This window comes from Ranitomeya variabilis, chromosome 8 (assembly GCF_051348905.1).
Source record: "Ranitomeya variabilis isolate aRanVar5 chromosome 8, aRanVar5.hap1, whole genome shotgun sequence".
NCBI classification, from domain to species: Eukaryota; Metazoa; Chordata; class Amphibia; order Anura; family Dendrobatidae; genus Ranitomeya; species Ranitomeya variabilis.
In genome coordinates this window covers 612,515-631,638 of record NC_135239.1, presented here as the reverse complement: position 1 = coordinate 631,638, position 19,124 = coordinate 612,515, and the positions used below count along the sequence as shown (strand labels likewise).

General features: G+C 50.6%; 1 protein-coding gene across 1 annotated transcript in view; it reads right to left on the bottom strand.

The window, feature by feature from the left end:
* The window catches only part of ATPAF1 (ATP synthase mitochondrial F1 complex assembly factor 1), a 55,043-nt gene that overhangs the window by 20,511 nt on the left and 15,408 nt on the right, over positions 1-19,124 (bottom strand). The window contains exon 2 of the mRNA XM_077275841.1: positions 16,825-16,933. Within this exon, the coding sequence (XP_077131956.1) occupies positions 16,825-16,933 (109 nt within the window). The remainder of the gene's footprint in view (positions 1-16,824; positions 16,934-19,124) is intronic.

Sequence of the window (19,124 nt, the reverse complement as noted above, 5' to 3'; positions counted from 1 at the left end):
GCTGTCCAACTATGATTTCACCATCAAATATCGGGCAGGACACCAGAATGCCAATGCCGATGCTCTGTCCCGAATGCCCAATTTACCAGAAGTGGGAGAAGACCCGGAGGCACTTGAAGAGGTGGAGCTGCCTGCATTCCATCACCCCAAAGCCACCCAAAACTCTCATCAGGTGAAGAATAGGCACAAGAACCAACCGGATGCCACGCTCAATCCCCTGCCCCACCACAGATGGGCAGAAACCCAGGATAGTGACCCCGCGGTCCGTCAGGTGAAGGAGCTCTTGACGCAGGCTGGGTTGCACCCTGGCCCAGATGATCCACAAGAAACCCAACAGCTGTGGAAGGGGAGAAGCAAACTGTTTATCCATGATGGCAAGTTGTGCAGGAGGAGCATCGACCCACGTACTCATGAATTGGTGTGGCAGATAGTGGTGCCAAGGCGAGATGCGCCCATGGTTCTGGGAGCCTACCATGATGGAGCCGGACACTTCGGATGGAGGAAGCTAGAGAAGCTGCTCCGAGGGAGGTTCTATTGGATTGGCATGAAGAGAACCATTGAGAAGTGGTGTCGGGAGTGTGGTCCATGTAGTCTGCGCAGGAAGGACCGTGACAGTCAACGGGCTCCCCTGCGGCCTATCACCAAACGGCCGCTCGAATTGGTCGCGCTGGATCATGTGAAGCTGACACCTAGCCGGTCGGGCTATATCTACGCCCTTACCATCGTGGACCACTACTCCAGGTTTTTGGTGGTTGTGCCTGTCAAGGATCTAACGGCTAGGACTGCCGCCAGGGCCTTCCAGCAGCACTTTTGTAGGCCCCATGGCTACCCAGAGAAAGTACTGACCGATCAGGGGCCTGCATTCGAAGCGGAAGTGTTCCAAGAATTCTGCCAGCTGTACGGGTGTAAGAAGATCAGAACCACCCCGTACCACCCTCAAACCAACGGGATGTGCGAGAAGATGAACCAGGTAGTAATCGATTTATTGAAGACCTTGCCTGTGGAGGAACGGAACCTGTGGCCGACAAAATTGCCTGACCTGGTGGATATGTACAACCACATCCCAGTAAGTTCCACCAACTGTACTCCAGCGTACCTGATGCGAGGAAGGTCTAGTCGGTTACCCGTTGATCTGGACATGGGGGTCCTAGTACCCGAAGATACCTCGCCGGAGGCAGATTGGGATACAGAAAGGAAGCGAAGATACCGCGAAGTACAGGAGTGTGTGGAGAGAAGTCTCGCCCAGGCTAGGCAGAAACAAGAAAGGGACTACAATCAACACGCTCCTGCGATTCCCCTGTCACCTGGTGAGCAAGTGCTTAAACGAAAGAGGAGGTTACACAAGCTCGATGACCAATGGGAAGCGGAACCGTATACCATCTTGCCATCCGACTTCGACAACACTAAGGTCTGTCTCATCAGCAAGGACAGAGGGGAGACCTCGACAGCGGTATCCAGGGATCACCTTAAGGTCTGCCCCGATAAGTTGAAAGAGGGGCACGGCCCCAGAAATCTCCCCGCCGGTGGAAAAGGAGAAAATGTTCCATACTGTCCTTGGTGACTTTCCCCAGTCCTGGACTCAGATAAACCAAGCCGTTGTGGTACCTGTCGTAATGTTTCAACAGCCGGACCCGCCAGAAACAATGGTGGTACCAGATCATCTGGCTCCACTACCTCAACAAGCCTTACCTGATGAAGCCCTGCCAACCGTTGAACCGGCAAGTCCTCCCTCTGCTATCAGTGAATCTGCTGTACCCACTGTTGATAACTGCAGCTCTGAGAGCCCCAACCTGCCAGTGCTACCCAGACTCACTAGAAGTGTAGTTAGAAGACAGCGCACTACACCAGCGGTAGCAAGCATAGCGGGCCCTGTTAGGCCAATAGCAACCCCTGCGCTGCGAAGGTCCACACGCAGCACTCAAAATCAAACCCCCCTCCGCTACAAAACTTGGAGGTATTAATAAGGGCTGCTATTTAATTGTAAATGGTTGTATATATATCTTTTTGTTACAGGTTTTTAAGTGGACACTAGAGTAATGGACGGTGAATTGCTCAAAAACTTTCATAAGGGGGACCCCTTTGTTTACCCGGGGTCCCCGCTGTTTCAACCACTGAACTGAGAGTCATAAACTGTGCATGACCTAACTTTTGCAACGTTCAAGAATCCTCACCTCCCATAAAGGGAAGCATTGTTATGTTCAATTGTTATGCTATTTCAAAAATTTGTGTGTTTTCTGTTAACATGTATTATTGTTCTTGTTTTCCCAGTCCCGGAGTACTGGATTTAACCGGGGGGGAGTGCAGCACCCCAGAGTCCTGGTTGTTGCAGTACTGTGGCTCCGCCACTATGGGGAGCTATGGTACGTCTGATTGCACTAAAGGAGTTTCTCTGACCAGGTAACACCTCACTACACTTCACACTCCGGCCACCAGGGGGGGTGGTCCTATCTAGTAGGCCACTCCTCACACTATGGTAAAACTGGGGGTTGGACAGGAAGACAGGGAGAAGTAGCTGGGAAGAGCTAGTGAGAGGACCTGTCAGGGATGGGATCCTGGCAGACTCCTCAGAACAGAACTAACCAGTGCACAACGGGAATACAGTAAAGAAGTATTGGGACCAGAAGGAGTCGTGCTGTTAGACCGAGGCAACATCCTTCTGAGGCGCAAACAGTCGGTGGCCGGAACGCCGAGCAAGTAAGAGACTTTAAGTACACTGCAAACCACGGCCGGACAGCTAATTATAGGTTGGCTGTCTCACTTAACACCTAAGCAGACAACGGAGGCAGTTGTGGGAGAGGGGCGACTCTAGGGTCCCGGAAGAACTCCAGGCCTACCCCGTCATACGGGTGCGTCCTACCATATCATCTGGGGGACGGAGAGAACGAACATCTGAGACAGACAGAAACAGTTGTGAGGACTATCCCGGGAGCTCAGCAGGGAAGAACTACAACATCCAGCGCTAGAAGGTAGACACTGATTCCCACCTGTAAAGAGAACTCCTGATGTGCCTTTGGACCGGCCGGTCTCTGACAACCCAGTTAACAGCGCTCTGGACTGAGGTCTCCAAAACCTTCAGTAAAGAGGTAAAGAGACTGCAACCTGGTGTCCTCGTTATTTACCGCGACTTGCACCCCACAACTGCACCATCATCATCACTTATTGCACCGGACGTCCCCCACTGACAGACAGGGCCACGGACCGGGTCTAGCCACCGTGACAACCCCAGGACTGAGACCCAGAGGCCCGGCTCCGGGTACCCCTCGGCCCTGCGGCGGTGTGGGGGCGCTCCAACCCCATTCTGTGTAGTATTTGTGCTTAATAAAAAGCCTCTTTTTTCCGCTTGTTCAAGAAGATGGTCATTTATTAATTTTTGTGCCCCCTCCCAATTATCTTTATGCGCCTCAGTGGGAGGCATTTTTCGGCCTCATCTACTCCACAATGTAACTCACCAGTGAGGGGCCTACTCTTCGATTTAGTGTAAGAAATTTTCTTAATAAGAATACCCCTTAGGAAAGCGTTCGTGTCCCAGACTATCAGCGGGGAAGCCGAGCAAATATCGCCTTGAAAAAAGTTATTTTGTTATTCCAGCAGATCTGCTTTATCTTGAAACAAGGCTAACCAGTAAGGGATGAGCTTCCACATTACTCTAGATTTATTAGCTGCAGGCAGAATACTATAATTATTATTATGCCATTTGTTCCATGGCACTTGACATGCGATAAGGGGTGTACAAAAAAAACAAACAAGTACAGCAATCTTAAATAATACAAGTCACGACTGGTACAGTAGGAGAGAGGACCCTGCCCGCGAGGGCTCACAATCTACAAGGGATGGGTGAGGATACAGTAAGGGAGAGGACCCTGCCCGCGAGGGCTCACAATCTACAAGGGATGGGTGAGGATACAGTAGGGGAGAGGACCCTGTCCGCGAGGGCTCACAATCTACAAGGGATGGGTGAGGATACAGTAGGGGAGAGGACCCTGTCCGCGAGGGCTCAGAATCTACAAGGGATAATAATAATAATAATAATAATTTTATTTATATAGCGCCAACATATTCCGCAGCGCTTTACAACTTATAGAGGGGACTTATACAGACAACAGACATTACAGCATAACAGAAATCACAGTTCAAAACAGATACCAGGAGGAATGAGGGCCCTGCTGCTCGCAAGCTTACAATCTATGAGGAAAAGGGGAGACACGAGAGGTGGATGGTAACAATTGCTTTAGTTATTTGGACCAGCCATAGTGTAAGGCTCGGGTGTTCATGTAAAGCTGCATGAACCAGTTAACTACCTAAGTATGTAACAGTACAGACACAGAGGCTATTAACTGCATAAAGTGTATGAGAACATGATGGAGGAACGTGATTATGTTGTTGTTTTTTTATTAATAGGCCACACAGGGATAATTAGGTTAATGCGTTGAGGCGGTAGGCCAATCTGAACAAATGAGTTTTTAGGGCACGCTTAAAACTGTGGGGATTGGGGATTAATTGTATTAACCTAGGTAGTGCATTCCAAAGAATCGGCGCCGCACGTGTAAAGTCTTGGAGACGGGAGTGGGAGGTTCTGATTATTGAGGATGCTAACCTGAGGTCATTAGCAGAGCGGAGGGCACGGGTAGGTTGGTAGACTGAGACCAGAGAGGAGATGTAGGGTGGTGCTGAGCCATGGAGTGCTTTGTGGATGAGGGTAGTAGTTTTGTACTGGATTCTGGATTGGATGGGTAGCCAGTGTAATGACTGGCACAAGGTAGAGGCATCGGTGTAACGGTTGGCGAGGAATATGATCCTGGCAGCAGCATTCAGGACAGATTGGAGCGGGGAGAGTCTGGTAAAAGGTAGGCCAATTAGTAGAGAGTTACAATAGTCCAGACGAGAATGAATAAGTGAGACAGTAAGAGTTTTTGCAGAGTCGAAAGTAAGAAAAGGGCGAATTCTGGAAATGTTTTTGAGATGCAGATAAGAAGAGCGAGCCAGTGATCGGATGTGGGGGGTGAATGAAAGCTCGGAATCAAGGATGACTCCAAGGCAGCGGGCATGTTGCTTTGGAGTAATGGTGGAACCGCACACAGAGATGGCAATGTCGGGCAAAGGTAGGTTTGTAGAGGGAGAGAACACGAGGAGTTCAGTTTTTGACAGGTTCAGTTTCAGATAGAGGGAGGACATGATGTTAGAGACAGCGGTAAGACAATCACTGGTGTTTTCTAAAAAGGTCGGCGTGATAACAGGAGAAGAGGTATATAATTGGGTGTCGTCAGCATAGAGATGGTACTGGAAACCAAATCTACTGATTGTTTGTCCAATAGGGGCAGTATACAAAGAGAAGAGGAGGGGGCCTAGGACTGATCCTTGAGGAACCCCAACAGTAAGGGGAAGGTGAGAGGAGGAGGAACCAGCAAAACAAACAGTGAAGGATCGGCCAGAGAGATAGGAGGAGAACCAAGAGAGAACGGTGTCCTTGAGGCCGATGGAGCGGAGCATAGTGAGGAGGAGCTGATGATCCACAGTGTCGAATGCTGCGGAGAGATCCAAGAGAATGAGCATGGAATAGTGACCATTAGATTTAGCTGTTAGTAGGTCATTAGAGACTTTAGTGAGGGCAGTTTCAGTAGAGTGTAAAGAGCGGAAACCAGATTGAAGAGGGTCGAGAAGAGAATTATCTGAGAGATAGCGGGTAAGACGGGAGTGGACCAGGCGTTCCAGGAGTTTAGAGATGAAGGGAAGATTAGAGACAGGTCTATAATTAGCGGCACAATTTTGATCGAGGGAGGGCTTTTTAAGTAGTGGATGTATGATGGCATGCTTAAATGAGGAGGGAAAAATACCGGAAGTGAGGGAAAGGTTGAATATTTTTGTTAGGTGAGAGGTGACAGCCGGGGAAAGGGACTGGAGGAGATGCGACGGAATGGGGTCGCTGGTGCAAGTGGTCGGGCGAGAAGATGCAAGGAGCCTGCTTACTTCTTCTTCTGTAACTGGTTCAAAGTCAGAGAGTGAACTAGATGCAGTGGGGGAGGGAGGACAGTGCTTGGTATGAAGAGATTGGGAAATGATTTCCTGTCGAATGTGGTCAATTTTTTCTTTGAAGTAATTGGCCAGATCGTCAGCGCGGAGATCTGTGGTTGGGGCCTGCTCTCTTGGGTTGAGTAGGGACCGGAAAGTGTCAAAGAGACGTTTAGGGTTATTGGACAGCGAGGTGATGAGGGTGTTGAAATAGGTTTGTTTGGAGAGGTGAAGGGCAGAGTTGTATGTTTTTAACATGAACTTATAATGGATGAAATCTTCGGGCAGATTAGATTTTCTCCACAAACGTTCGGCGCACCTGGAACACCGCTGCAGGAAACGTGTTTGCAGCGTGAGGATACAGTAGGGGAGAGGACCCTGCCCGCGAGGGCTCACAATCTACAAGGGATGGGTGAGGATACAGTAGGGGAGAGGACCCTGCCCGCGAGAGCTCACAATCTACAAGGGATGGGTGAGGATACAGTAGGGAGAGGACCCTGCCCGCGAGGGCTCACAATCTACAAGGGATGGGTGAGGATACAGTAGGGGAGAGGACCCTGTCCGCGAGGGCTCACAATCTACAAGGGATGTGTGAGGATACAGTAGGGAGAGGACCCTGCCCGCGAGGGTTCACAATCTACAAGGGATGGGTGAGGATACACTAGGAGAGGGTAGAGCTGGTCGTGCAGCGGTTTGGTGGTTACTGCAGGTTGTAGCCTTGTCGGAAGAGGTGGGTCTTCAGGTTCCTTTTGAAGGTTTCCACAGTAGGCGAGAGTCTGATATGTTAGAGTAGAGAGTGCTAGAGTCGGGGGGGATGCACGGGAGAAATCTAGTATGTGATTTTGGGAAGAGGAGATAAGAGGAGAGTAGAGGATCGGAGGTTGCGTGCAGGTAAGTAACGGCAGACCACGTCACAGATGTATGGAGGGGACAGGCTGTGGATGGCTTTGTATGCCATGGTCAGGGTTTTGAACTGAAGTTGCTGGGTGATGGGGAGCCAGTGAAGTGATTGACAGAGGGGAGACTTCGGGGAATAGGGGGGGGGGGAATAAGTGGATTAGTTGGGCAGCAGTTTAGAATAGATTGGAGGGGTGTGATAGTGTTAGAAGGGAGGCCAGAAAACAGGAGGTTGCAGTAGCCAAGGCGGGAGATGATGAGGGCATGGACTAGGGTTTTTGCAGGTTCTTGGTTGAGGAATGTACGGATCCAGGAAATATTTTTGAGTTGAAATCAGCGGGAAGTGGAAAGGGCTTGGATATGTGGTTTGAAGGAGAGATCAGAGTCAAGGATTACCCCGAGGCAGCGAGCTTGTGGGACTGGGGAGAGTGAGCAGCCATTTACTTTAATGGATAGGTCTGTTGGGGGGGGAGGCGGGGATTGGGATTGATTGAGATGGGGAAAAGATGATGAATTCTCTTTTGTCCATATTAAGTTTTAGAAATCTAGAGGAAAAGAAAGATGAAATAGTGGACAGACATTGAGGGGTTCTGGTTAGTAGGGAGGTGAGATCGGGTCCAGATAGGTAGATCTGTGTGTCATCAACATAGAGGATACTGTAAGCCGTGAGATTCTATGAGCTGTCCCAGGCCGAAAGTGTAAATGGAGAAGAGCAGGGGCCCTAGGACTGAACCTTGTGGGACTCCGACAGATTGGGGGCGAGGTGAGGAGGTGGTGTGTGAGTGGGAGACGCTGAATGTTCGGTCTGTTAGGTATGACGAGATCCAGGATAGGGCCAAGTCTGTGATGCCAAGGGATGAGAGGGTCTGTAATAATAGGGAATGGACCAATGAGTCAAAGGCAGAGGACAGGTCCAGGAGGAGGAGGACAGAGTAGTGTCGCTTGCTCTTGGCGGTTAAGAGGTCATTGGTGACCTTAGTTAGGGCAGTTTCAGTTGGGTGATGTTGTCGGAAGAGGGAGCAGGAAGATAGATGGGAGGACAGTTTAAAATGGATGTGTTGTTCCAGTAGTTTTGAGGCATAAGGAAGAAGGCCTAACCGCAAAGGACGTTCGTCTAACAGCCATATCGTTTTCCACCAATGGCAGTAAAAACCGATTCCCCATAGCCAAGTCTATCCTCGACAAGGAGTAGTGAATGAATTATGGCATGACAATGGAAACCTAGTGGGCCAAATATCATACCATTGCAATTTCCCCAGTGTCTTAAGGCACCGTCACACACAGCGACGCTGCAGCGATACAGACAACGATGCTGATCGCTGCAGCGTCGCTGTTTTGTCGCTGTGTGGTCGCTGGGGAGCTGTCACACAGACCGCTCTCCAGCGACCAACGATGCCGAGGTCCTCGGGTAACCAGGGTAAACATCGGGTTACTAAGCGCAGGGCCGCGCTTAGTAACCCGATGTTTACCGTGGTTACCAGCGTAAAAGTAAAAAAAAAAAACAGTACATACTCACATTCCAGTGTCCTTCAGGTCCCTTGCCGTCTGCTTCCCGCTCTGACTGAGTGCCGCCGTAAAGTGAAAGCAGATCACAGCGGTGACGTCACCGCTGTGATCTGCTCTTACTTTCCGGCCGGCAGTCAGTCAGAGCGGGAAGCAGACGGCAAGGGACCTGACGGACACCGGAATGTGAGTATGTACTGTTTGGTTTTTTTTACATTTACGATGGTAACCAGGGTAAACATCGGGTTACTAAGCGCGGCCCTGCGCTTAGTAACCCGATGTTTACCCTGGTTACCAGTGAAGACATCGCTGGATCGGTGTCACACACACCGATTCAGCGATGTCAGCGGGACCTCAACGACCAAAAAAAGGTCCAGGCCATTCCGACACGACCAGCGATCTCACAGCAGGGGCCTGGTCGCTGGTACGTGTCACACATAGCGAGATCGCTACTGAGGTCGCTGTTGCGTCACAAAACTTGTGACTCATCAGCGATCTCGCTATGTGAGACGGGGCCTTTAGCCAGTGTCGTCTCTCTCCCCGCCCCACTCACTAAGTCCCCATGATATTTATCTAGGGTTGGGTTAAGTATTGAAATCTCCCATCATAGCAATCTGAGTAGATTGGTACTCAATAGGAAATGGGAAGCATTTGCATAATTTTCATTGACAATGGCAGTGGAACTTACACTGCCCCAATACACACCCGGACCCCAAACAGCAAGGCACATTGTAGATAAATCTACCCTCCGGGTCTATCCAGGATTTCTCACATATAAAAGGGAAGATTCCGGTGTATAAATATGCTGATGCCTCTGGTATAGGAACTATAGGTAGCGGAAAAGACAGACCTCCCCACCATTTGCTCAGAGACTTAGCACTTTCAAATGTCGCATGTGTTTCCTGAAGACAAATTATCACATTCATATAGTACTTAAGGGCTTTAAAGATAACATCCCTCAACCATTCCCCCCACTTCCATTGCGGGACAACAAATAATCAGAGCGATAATACTCGGAACAAGGACTAGCAACAGTCGCAGTATGAGCTTCAGTCCCTCCGCAACAAACATGATGCATGGGTCTGTTCCTAACCAAGGAGAGCTGAAGCTCCCAAGACAAAAAAAAATGGCCAGGCTTACTCAGGAAGGACATAAGCCATAGTAATATCCTTTCCCAGCAATCTACACAAAAGCAATACACATGGAACCTATGGATATTATCTCAGTTGACGTTCGTGATGGTCCAGCTACCGAAAGACATCTTTCGGCTCATCAAAAAAATGGGTTTCATTGAGGATTGCAGGATATAACATGGCATACTGAACTTGCAGCTGGCGTAATCTCCTCTTGATTTCTTGAAACTGGGCACGTCTCTTCTGAACCTTGGAGAAGTGTTATGACCCCAATGGCGAGGGTCTCAGAGGAACGTGGAAGTCTGCAGAATACAAAAATCCAGCTCATAGGGCAGTGGTAACTGGGTTGACCATATATCTACTCCTAACGCCAACACTAGAAGTAGCCGGGGATCATTCCTACGTTGATTCTAGATGACACGCGCCAGCCGGAGAATCTAGCTACCCCTAGTAGAGGAAAACAAAAGACCTTTCTTGCCTCCAGAGAAGGGGACCCCAAAGCTGGATAGAAGCCCCCCACAAATAATGACGGTGAGGTAAGAGGAAATGACAAACACAGAAATGAACCAGGTTTAGCACAGAGAGGCCCGCTTACTGATAGCAGAATAAAGAAAGGTAACTTATATGGTCAACAAAAACCCTATCAAAATCCACACTGGAAATTCAAGAACCCCCGAACCGTCTAACGGTCCGGGGGGAGAACACCAGCCCCCTAGAGCTTCCAGCAAAGGTCAGGATATAGATTTGGAACAAGCTGGACAAAAATACAAAACCAAAACAAATAGCAAAAAGCAAAAGGCAGACTTAGCTGATATAACTGGAACCAGGATCAGTAGACAAGAGCACAGCAGACTAGCTCTGATAACTACGTTGCCAGGCATTGAACTGAAGGTCCAGGGAGCTTATATAGCAACACCCCTAACTAACGACCCAGGTGCGGATAAAAGGAATGACAGAAAAACCAGAGTCAAAAAACTAGTAACCACTAGAGGGAGCAAAAAGCAAATTCACAACAGTACCCCCCCCTTAGTGAGGGGTCACCGAACCCTCACCACGACCACCAGGGCGATCAGGATGAGCGGCATGAAAGGCACGAACTAAATCGGCCGCATGAACATCAGAGGCGACCACCCAGGAATTATCCTCCTGACCATAGCCCTTCCACTTGACCAGGTACTGAAGTCTCCGCCTGGAGAGGCGAGAATCCAAGATCTTCTCCACCACGTACTCCAACTCGCCCTCAACCAACACCGGAGCAGGAGGCTCAGCAGAAGGAACTACAGGCACAATGTACCGCCGCAACAAGGACCTATGAAATACATTGTGAATAGCAAACGACACAGGAAGATCCAGACGAAAAGATACAGGATTAAGGATTTCCAATATCTTGTAAGGCCCAATAAAACGAGGTTTAAATTTGGGAGAGGAGACCTTCATAGGAACAAAGCGGGAAGAAAGCCATACCAAATCCCCAACGCGTAGTCGGGGACCCACACCGCGGCGGCGGTTGGCAAAGCGCTGAGCCTTCTCCTGTGACAACTTCAAGTTGTCCACCACATGATTCCAGATCTGCTGCAACCTATCCACCACAGAATCCACCCCAGGACAGTCAGAAGGCTCCACATGACCCGAAGAAAAGCGAGGATGGAAACCAGAGTTGCAGAAAAAAGGCGAAACCAAGGTGGCGGAACTAGCCCGATTATTAAGGGCAAACTCAGCCAACGGCAAGAATGTCACCCAATCGTCCTGATCAGCAGAGACAAAACACCTCAAATAAGCCTCCAAGGTCTGATTGGTTCGCTCCGTCTGTCCATTAGTCTGAGGATGGAAAGCAGACGAAAACGACAAATCAATGCCCATCCTACTACAAAAGGATCGCCAGAACCTGGAAACGAACTGGGATCCTCTGTCTGACACAATATTCTCAGGGATGCCGTGCAAACGAACCACGTTCTGGAAAAACACAGGAACCAGATCGGAAGAGGAAGGCAGCTTAGGCAAAGGAACCAAATGGACCATCTTGGAGAAGCGATCACAAATCACCCAGATAACGGACATGCCCTGAGATAGCGGAAGATCAGAAATGAAATCCATGGAGATATGTGTCCAAGGTCTCTTCGGGACAGGCAAGGGCAAGAGCAAACCGCTGGCACGAGAACAGCAAGGCTTAGCTCGAGCACAAGTCCCACAGGACTGCACAAATGACCGCACATCCCTTGACAAGGAAGGCCACCAAAAGGACCTGGCCACCAGATCTCTGGTGCCAAAAATTCCCGGGTGACCTGCCAACACCGAGGAATGAACCTCGGAAATGACTCTGCTGGTCCACTTATCCGGAACAAACAGTCTGTCAGGTGGACAAGACTCAGGCCTATCAGCCTGAAATCTCTGCAACACACGTCGCAGATCCGGAGAAATAGCTGACAAGATAACTCCATCTTTAAGAATACCAACAGGATCAGCGACTCCAGGAGCATCAGGCACAAAGCTCCTAGAAAGAGCATCGGCCTTCACATTCTTTGAACCTGGTAAATACGAGACAACAAAATCAAAGCGGGAGAAAAACAATGACCAGCGGGCCTGTCTCGGATTAAGGCGTTTAGCAGACTCGAGATACATCAGATTTTTGTGATCAGTCAAGACCACCACACGATGCTTAGCACCCTCGAGCCAATGACGCCACTCCTCAAATGCCCATTTCATGGCCAACAACTCCCGATTGCCCACATCATAATTTCGCTCGGCAGGCGAAAACTTCCTAGAGAAAAAGGCACAAGGTTTCATAACAGAGCAACCAGGGCCTCTCTGCGACAAAACGGCCCCTGCTCCAATCTCTGAAGCATCCACCTCAACCTGAAAGGGAAGTGAGACATCGGGCTGGCACAAAACAGGCGCCGAAGTAAACCGGCGTTTCAACTCCTGGAAAGCCTCCACGGCAGCAGGAGCCCAGTTAGCTACATCGGAGCCCTTCTTGGTCATATCCGTCAAAGGTTTCACAATGCTAGAAAAATTAGCGATAAAACGACGGTAGAAGTTAGCGAAGCCCAAGAACTTCTGAAGACTCTTAACTGACGAGGGCTGAGTCCAATCAAGAATAGCTCGGACCTTGACTGGGTCCATCTCCACAGCAGAAGGGGAAAAAATGAACCCCAAAAAGGGAACCTTCTGCACACCAAAGAGACACTTTGAGCCCTTGACAAACAAAGAATTTTCACGCAAAATTTTAAAGACCAACCTGACCTGCTCCACATGTGAATCCCAATTATCAGAAAAAACCAAAATATCATCCAGATAAACAATCAAAAATTTATCCAGATACTTCCGGAAAATGTCATGCATAAAGGACTGAAAAACTGAAGGCGCATTGGAGAGCCCAAAAGGCATCACCAAGTACTCAAAATGACCTTCGGGCGTATTGAATGCGGTTTTCCATTCATCACCTTGCTTAATGCGCACAAGGTTGTACGCACCACGAAGGTCTATCTTGGTGAACCACTTGGCACCCTTAATCCGGGCAAACAAGTCAGACAACAGCGGTAAAGGATACTGAAATTTGACAGTGATCTTATTTAAAAGCCGATAATCAATACAAGGTCTCAAAGATCCGTCCTTTTTTGCCACAAAAAAGAATCCCGCACCAAGAGGGGAAGAAGACGGACGAATATGTCCTTTCTCCAGAGACTCCTTGATATATGAACGCATAGCGGTATGTTCAGGTACCGACAGATTAAACAGTCTTCCCTTAGGAAATTTACTGCCTGGGATCAAATCTATAGCACAGTCACAGTCCCTATGAGGAGGCAGTGCACTGGACTCAGACTCACTGAAGACATCCTGATAATCAGACAAATACTCCGGAACTTCCGAAGGCGTAGAAGAAGCAATAGACACAGGCAGGGAATCCACATGAATACCACGACAGCCCCAACTTGAGACTGACATAGCCTTCCAGTCCAGGACTGGATTATGGGTCTGTAACCATGGCAGCCCTAAAACAACCAAATCATGCATTTTATGTAAAACCAGGAAACGTATCACCTCGCGGTGTTCAGGAGTCATGCACATGGTAACCTGTGTCCAATACTGCGGTTTATTTGCTGCCAATGGTGTAGCATCAATACCCCTAAGAGGAATAGGATTTTCTAATGGTTCAAGAGTAAAACCACAGTGCTTAGCAAATGACAGATCCATAAGACTCAGGGCAGCACCTGAATCTACAAACGCCATGACAGGATAAGATGACAGTGAGCAAATCAAAGTTACAGACAGAATAAATTTAGGTTGCAAATTACCAACGGTGACAGGACTAACAACCTTAGCTATACGTTTAGAGCATGCTGAGATAACATGTGTAGAATCACCACAGTAGTAGCACAAGCCATTCCGGCGTCTATGAATTTTCCGCTCATTTCTAGTCAGGATTCTATCACATTGCATTAAATCAGGTGTCTGTTCAGACAACACCATGAGGGAATTTGCGGTTTTTCTATCACATTGCACCGAATTAGGTGTCTGTTCAGACAACACCATGAGGGAATTTGCGGTTTTGCGCTCCCGCAACCGCCGGTCAATTTGAATAGCCAGTGCCATAGTATCATTGAGACCTGTGGGAATGGGAAAACCCACCATAACATTCTTAATGGCTTCAGATAGGCCATTTCTAAAATTAGCGGCCAGTGCACACTCGTTCCAATGTGTCAGCACGGACCATTTCCGAAATTTTTGGCAATACACTTCAGCCTCGTCCTGCCCCTGAGACATAGCCAGCAAGGCCTTTTCTGCCTGAATCTCAAGATTGGGTTCCTCATAAAGTAAACCGAGCGCCAGAAAAAACGCATCAAGATCAGCCAATGCCGGATCTCCTGGCGCCAGCGAAAAAGCCCAATCCTGAGGGTCGCCCCGTAAGAACGAAATAACTATTTTTACTTGCTGAGCAGAATCTCCAGATGAACAGGGTCTCAGGGACAGAAACAATATACAATTATTCACGAAATTCCTAAACTTAAACCTGTCTCCGGAAAACAGTTCAGGAATCGGTATTTTAGGTTCTGACCTAGGATTTCTGATAACATAGTCTTGTATGCCCTGCACACGAGTAGCCAGCTGGTCCACACTTGTAATCAAGGTCTGGACATTCATGTCTGCAGCAAGCATAGCCACTCTGAGGTAAAGGGGAAGAAGAAAAAAAAAACTCAGAATCTTCTTTCTTATAATCCCTCTTCTGCAATGCATTAAACATTTAATCAGGGCCTGGCAAACTGTTATGACCCCAATGGCGAGGGTCTCAGAGGAACGTGGAAGTCTGCAGAATACAAAAATCCAGCTCATAGGGCAGTGGTAACTGGGTTGACCATATATCTACTCCTAACGCCAACACTAGAAGTAGCCGGGGATCATTCCTACGTTGATTCTAGATGACACGCGCCAGCCGGAGAATCTAGCTACCCCTAGTAGAGGAAAACAAAGACCTTTCTTGCCTCCAGAGAAGGGGACCCCAAAGCTGGATAGAAGCCCCCCACAAATAATGACGGTGAGGTAAGAGGAAATGACAAACACAGAAATGAACCAGGTTTAGCACAGAGAGGCCCGCTTACTGATAGCAGAATAAAGAAAGGTAACTTATATGGTCAACAAAAACCCTATCAAAATCCACACTGGAAATTCAAGAACCCCCGAACCGTCTAACGGTCCGGGGGGAGAACACCAGCCCCCTAGAGCTTCCAGCAAAGGTCAGGATATAGATTTGGAACAAGCTGGACAAAAATACAAAACCAAAACAAATAGCAAAAAGCAAAAGGCAGACTTAGCTGATATAACTGGAACCAGGATCAGTAGACAAGAGCACAGCAGACTAGCTCTGATAACTACGTTGCCAGGCATTGAACTGAAGGTCCAGGGAGCTTATATAGCAACACCCCTAACTAACGACCCAGGTGCGGATAAAAGGAATGACAGAAAAACCAGAGTCAAAAAACTAGTAACCACTAGAGGGAGCAAAAAGTAAATTCACAACAGAGAAGTCTGGGAAAATCGACACCTTTGATCCATCAATACAGAGATCCGGGGAAAGTACGAGCAAGACTCAGAATCCTGTCTCTGTCCTTAAAATGTAACAGCTGCCTGATGCACGACACATCCATCTTTACAGAACCCATCCGTCCATTCCCGTCTGTGACAGCAGAGCAGCACTGTAATACAGCTCAAATACAGCTGTCAGAACTAGATGTGCAGCCTCTCACAGAATCAGAAGGCCCCTCGCACACAGTCTCGCCAGAGAAACCAAGATGGGCACTGGGGGAGAAGGAGGTGGCCATCAGCATGGCACTGCTCTTATCCTGCAGCGTATCACTGGCAGGGCTGGGAACCAGGAGGCTTCCTCTGGTCTGGAGCGTCCTGGCATACTGCTCCAGGCGTGCCGCGATGTCAAGGCGCTCCCTACTCAGCACCCACGGTCACTGTGAAGGGCCCGCAGCACTGCAATCTCTCACAGTTCCTGCATGAGCCACAGCTTACTCTTGCCTCCTGTCCTGCTGGAATCTAGTCTTCTCGGGCTCAGAATATGCGGCACACCCTCCTCCGATAGTTCACCCCATGCAGGAGCCCGAAATCCCCCAATAAGCAGGAGAATTGACAGGATACCGGCAGAGCTATTCACAGTGTGCGTCCTGCCACATGCCAGGCCCCTCGTACAGAGACATTCTTGATAAAAAAAAAACTGCTGCCATGAAGATAAAACGAGGGTGGATATTTCAGCAAGACAATGGTCACAAACACACAGCTAAGGAAACTCTCCACTGGTGTCAGAAAGACAATAAATCTGCTAGAATGGCCGAGCCGATCACCGGACTTCAATCCAATAAAAAGATGTATGGAAGAAACTAAAGCTCAGAGATCCTAGAGGAGCCATGGAAGCTTCAGGATGTGAATAGTGTGTGTGTGGAAGAACGGCCAAAATCCCACCTGAGCAATGCCTGTGACTAGTTTCTCTATACCGGAGGCGTCTTGAAGCTTTATCACTAACAAAGGCTCTTGTACGAAAACATTCATTACATTTCAGTCATGTGTTCAATACATTTCCTTCTCATTCGTACACTTTTTTTATGGACATCTATGGTGATTTCTTTGGCTGTGTGGATTGGATAGATAGTTACCGACATCTGGGGAGAATTTCATGTCAAGATCACCTTTAGAAATAGATTAACGTAGAAAATTGGTGACGACTTATATTCTTACATCAAGCGCTGTACTGAGGGGAGCACAAGCTGGCCCCACTGTAAATCATTACCTTCCCCTCCATGGACCACACATGTTCAGATTGCGCAGGGAAACCAACTGCCTGGCTATGGTGCTCCTTCCTCTTCTCCATACGAGCAACAAACGCTGCGGGGTCTGACCTGTGGTAAAAAGCATAACACAGCAAACCATACGCCTGTGACGTGGAGGGGAGAGGGAGCGGCTGCAGGGAGCTCCTCAGATACTGGGGCCATGTGACATGGAGGGGAGAGGGGGCGGCTGCAGGGAGCTCCTCACATACTGGGGCCCTGTGACACGGAGGGGAGAGAGGGCGGCTGCAGGGAGCACCTCACATACTGGGGCCCTGTGACATGGAGGGGAGAGGGGGCGGCTGCAGGGAACTCCTCACATACTGGGGCCCTGTGACATGGAGGGGAGAGGGGGCGGCTGCAGGGAGCTCCTCACATATTGGGGCCATGTGACATGGAGGGGAGAGGGGGCGACTGCAGGGAGCTCCTCACATACTGGGGCCATGTGACATGCAGGGGAGTGGGGGGCGGCTGCAGGGAGCTCCTCACATACTGGGGCCATGTGACATGGAGGGGAGAGGGGGCGGCTGCAGGGAGCTCATCACATACTGGGGCCATGTGACATGGAGGGGAGAGGGGGCGGCTGCAGGGAGCTCCTCACATACTGGGGCCATGTGACATGGAGGGGAGAGGGGGCGGCTGCAGGGAGCTGCTCACATACTGGGGCCCTGTGACATGGAGGGGAGAGGGAGCGGCTGCAGGGAGCTCCTCAGATACTGGGGCCATGTGACATGGAGGGGAGAGGGGGCGGCTGCAGGGAGTTCCTCGCTTACTGGAGCCCTGTGACATGGAGGGGAGAGGGGGCGGCTGCAGGGAGCTGCTCACATACTGGGGCCATGTGACATGGAGGGGAGAGGGGGCGGCTGCAGGGAGCTGCTCCAATACTGGGGCCCTGTGACAAGGAGGGGAGAGGGAGCGGCTGCAGTGAGCTCCTCAGATACTGGGGCCATGTGACATAGAGGGGAGAGGGGGCGGCTGCAGGGAGTTCCTCGCATACTGGGGCCCTGTGACATGGAGGGGAGAGGGGGCGGCTGCAGGGAGCTGCTCACATACTGGGGCCATGTGACATGGAGGGGAGAGGGAGCGGCTGCAGGGTGCTCCTCAGATACTGGGGCCATGTGACATGGAGGGGAGAGGGAGCGGCTGCAGGGAGCTCCTCACATACTGGGGCCCTGTGACATGGAGGGGAGAGAGGGCGGCTGCAGGGAGCACCTCACATACTGGGGCCCTGTGACATGGAGGGGAGAGGGGGCGGCTGCAGGGAGCTCCTCACATACTGGGGCCCTGTGACATGGAGGGGAGAGGGGGCGGCTGCAGGGAGCTCCTCACATATTGGGGCCATGTGACATGGAGGGGAGAGGGGGCGACTGCAGGGAGCTCCTCACATACTGGGGCCATGTGACATGCAGGGGAGTGGGGGGCGGCTGCAGGGAGCTCCTCAGATACTGGGGCCATGTGACATGGAGGGGAGAGGGGGCGGCTGCAGGGAGTTCCTCGCATACTGGGGCCCTGTGACATGGAGGGGAGAGGGGGCGGCTGCAGGGAGCTGCTCACATACTGGGGCCATGTGACATGGAGGGGAGAGGGGGCGGCTGCAGGGAGCTCCTCACATACTGGGGCCATGTGACATGGAGGGGAGAGGGGGCGGCTGCAGGGAGCTCCTCACATATTGGGGCCATGTGACATGGAGGGGAGAGGGGGCGACTGCAGGGAGCTCCTCACATACTGGGGCCATGTGACATGCAGGGGAGTGGGGGGCGGCTGCAGGGAGCTCCTCACATACTGGGGCCATGTGACATAGAGGGGAGAGGGGGCGGCTGCAGGGAGCTCCTCACATACTGGGGCCATGTGACATGGAGGGGAGAGGGGGCGGCTGCAGGGAGCTCCTCACATACTGGGGCCATGTGACATGGAGGGGAGAGGGGGCGGCTGCAGGGAGCTGCTCACATACTGGGGCCCTGTGACATGGAGGGGAGAGGGAGCGGCTGCAGGGAGCTCCTCAGATACTGGGGCCATGTGACATGGAGGGGAGAGGGGGCGGCTGCAGGGAGTTCCTCGCATACTGGGGCCCTGTGACATGGAGGGGAGAGGGGGCGGCTGCAGGGAGCTGCTCACATACTGGGGCCATGTGACATGGAGGGGAGAGGGGGCGGCTGCAGGGAGCTCCTCACATACTGGGGCCATGTGACATGGAGGGGAGAGGGGGCGGCTGCAGGGAGCTGCTCACATACTGGGGCCCTGTGACATGGAGGGGAGAGGGGGC